At 32.5% G+C, this 2,356-nt stretch overlaps 1 protein-coding gene across 1 annotated transcript in view; it reads right to left on the minus strand.

The window, feature by feature from the left end:
• Positions 1-486: 486 nt before the first annotated feature.
• LOC101493362 (hypothetical protein At1g04090-like) overlaps positions 487-2,356 on the minus strand; it is a 2,837-nt gene continuing 967 nt past the window's right edge. Inside the window, exons 3-4 of the mRNA XM_004488528.4 lie at positions 2,330-2,354; positions 487-2,049 (exon numbers count right to left, since the gene is read on the minus strand). Coding sequence (XP_004488585.2) covers positions 578-2,049; positions 2,330-2,354 — 1,497 coding nt within the window. The 3' untranslated portion in view covers positions 487-577. The remainder of the gene's footprint in view (positions 2,050-2,329; positions 2,355-2,356) is intronic.

The following is a 2,356-nucleotide window of genomic DNA, read 5'->3' on the forward strand; positions in this document are numbered from 1 at the left end:
AACTAATTGATCAGTGACAAATATTTGTCTCGTGTATGATTTTTGCAGTAAGTTATAGTTATTGTATTATAATTTTCTTCAAATTTTTATGTAAAAGAAATTTTATAATCAGAATACTAAAGAAATACATATTTATATTTAAATAATTGACCGAACACAAACATTATTCCTATATATTATTTGAAGGTCTAATTTACATATTTTAAAAATAAATTTGTTTTTTTCATATTAAATTTAACTCGTCTTTATAAAACCAATTTGTAAAGTGCGGAGTATCTCTTTTAATAAAATATTTTGAATTTCTTTTTTTTTTTTTTTAATAAATTTTAAGAGACTTGAATTTTTGTGAATAGACCCTTCTCATGTCCAACACCCTCCTCATATTTTCGAAATATTTTTCTAGGTTTTATGCCTAATCTGTCACGATTTAATTCTTAGTAAAAGACATTTATGTGGGGGGTGTAAAGTGTCAATTCCCAAAAAGAATGAGCGCAACAAAAGTATAAAAGAATATTATACAAATAATATTAAGGGAAAAATACACAACCAATTAAGACTTGAATATTAAATAGAAGGGTCACCTTTCATCTCCTTTCCAAAAATCCTTTTGTTTTGGACCCTTGGGCCCTTCCTTTGGACCCCAATTCATCCCATAGTTCAACCAAGGTGGCTCTCTAATCTCTGACCCCAAATATTCAGCAGCAACTAATTCAAATCCTTTTACCATATCCATCACCACATCACTTTTAGCTGCATCATTCCTTATACCAAACCCTCTAACACCTTGCATAACAAGACCAGCTCTAGGAAACAAGGCATGACCATGTAAAGAAGAATAAACCATAGGCCTATTATTATCATTTTGGAACTCAACATCACATGCATCCACCCATTGACCCTTGCTATGTTGTGATAAATAAACCCTCCATAATTCTCCACTAAAATTGCTTACCCTTAATGTCACATGCTCCCAATCCCCCACATGCTCTCCTTTACTCCTCAAAGGAATGTTCATGAATGCCACTTTTGCTCTTGCACCCCCATTAAATGGATAAAACACCCACATAACTATATCACTAAAAGTTCCTCCTAAAATTGGTTTAACATGAACATAAGCTTTGGAACTTAACAAATCTCCTTTTTTGACTATTTCTCTCTTAGCCTCATCCACAGGCAAGTCCATCCAATAAGTGACAGCAACATCATCATCTTTGGAATCTTCTTTAGGAAGGTTAGAACCTGTTGATTCTATTGGACACTCTTTGATTATACCCCTTCTTTTCTCATAGAGTAATGCCCCATTATTGAAAAACCATTCCACAGATGAAGGACGATACCTTTCCATAGGATGTAAGTACATATAAGGAGAATAAGTTTTGATTAATGTCTTAATTTGGTTTAAATTAGGCATGGAAGAAAATAATCTAGCATTCAAATTTTTCAAACAAACAATAGAACAAGTTTTAGACTTTGTCCTTCCACTTTGAGCTAAGAATGTTCCTACATAAACACCTTTAGCTTCAATACCTCTCTTGATTGGTCTAACATCATAAACATTAAACCTCTTGTTGTTATTTCTCCAAAGTATCATTGATTTGTATTTGACACATTCATCAGCGAGGTCAGATCTAACACACATGATTCTGTCTAATGAAGGCTTCTCTTTTGAGGTAGTGACAACATGGCCAACAACTTTATAACCATCATGTGCTATTGGTAACCAAATATATCCTTCTTCATCTTGTTTGTTTTGTATAGATTTGATGTTACATACCAATTTGTAATCATGTGGTTTCTTTAAAGCTCCATTTGTGGTTGAAGAGTAGTTATCTTTCCCCACAAGAATCCAACCATGAAGAGGTTTGTTGTTGGGTTGGCAGTAACATCCTAGCATAAAGAACCCTTCAGGTAGATCTGTTGGCTCAAAAAATGTAGCTCCAAGATCATCTGGTCCGCCTTCATAAGTGGTCCAAACTTTCTTGAATGTCGAAATTTGTGACACTAGCAACCCACCACCCAGGTCAATGATACCATTGGCAAATCCATCCCCTACAAATAACATGAGTATAGGATTATTAAGTTTTTTCTAATTTTTGTCTTTCTTTACTCAATCAAATAACTATTTTTTTAAATAATCGCATAAAATTAAATAATTTCATTTTATTAAATAACTACATAAAATTAATATCACACAACAAAATAAAATAAAATAAATACAATAATTTATATACATAACATAATAAAAAAGCAGACAGATGGCAGCAAAAGTGTCTGTATGCAAGTTAGTATAGAAAAAAAAGAATAGGTGTATAAATCATGTGATTCGTACCTGGTGGCCAAACTGGTGTATCAGCAG

The sequence above is a fragment of the Cicer arietinum genome, chromosome 1 (assembly GCF_000331145.2).
Source record: "Cicer arietinum cultivar CDC Frontier isolate Library 1 chromosome 1, Cicar.CDCFrontier_v2.0, whole genome shotgun sequence".
Lineage (NCBI taxonomy): Eukaryota > Viridiplantae > Streptophyta > Magnoliopsida > Fabales > Fabaceae > Cicer > Cicer arietinum.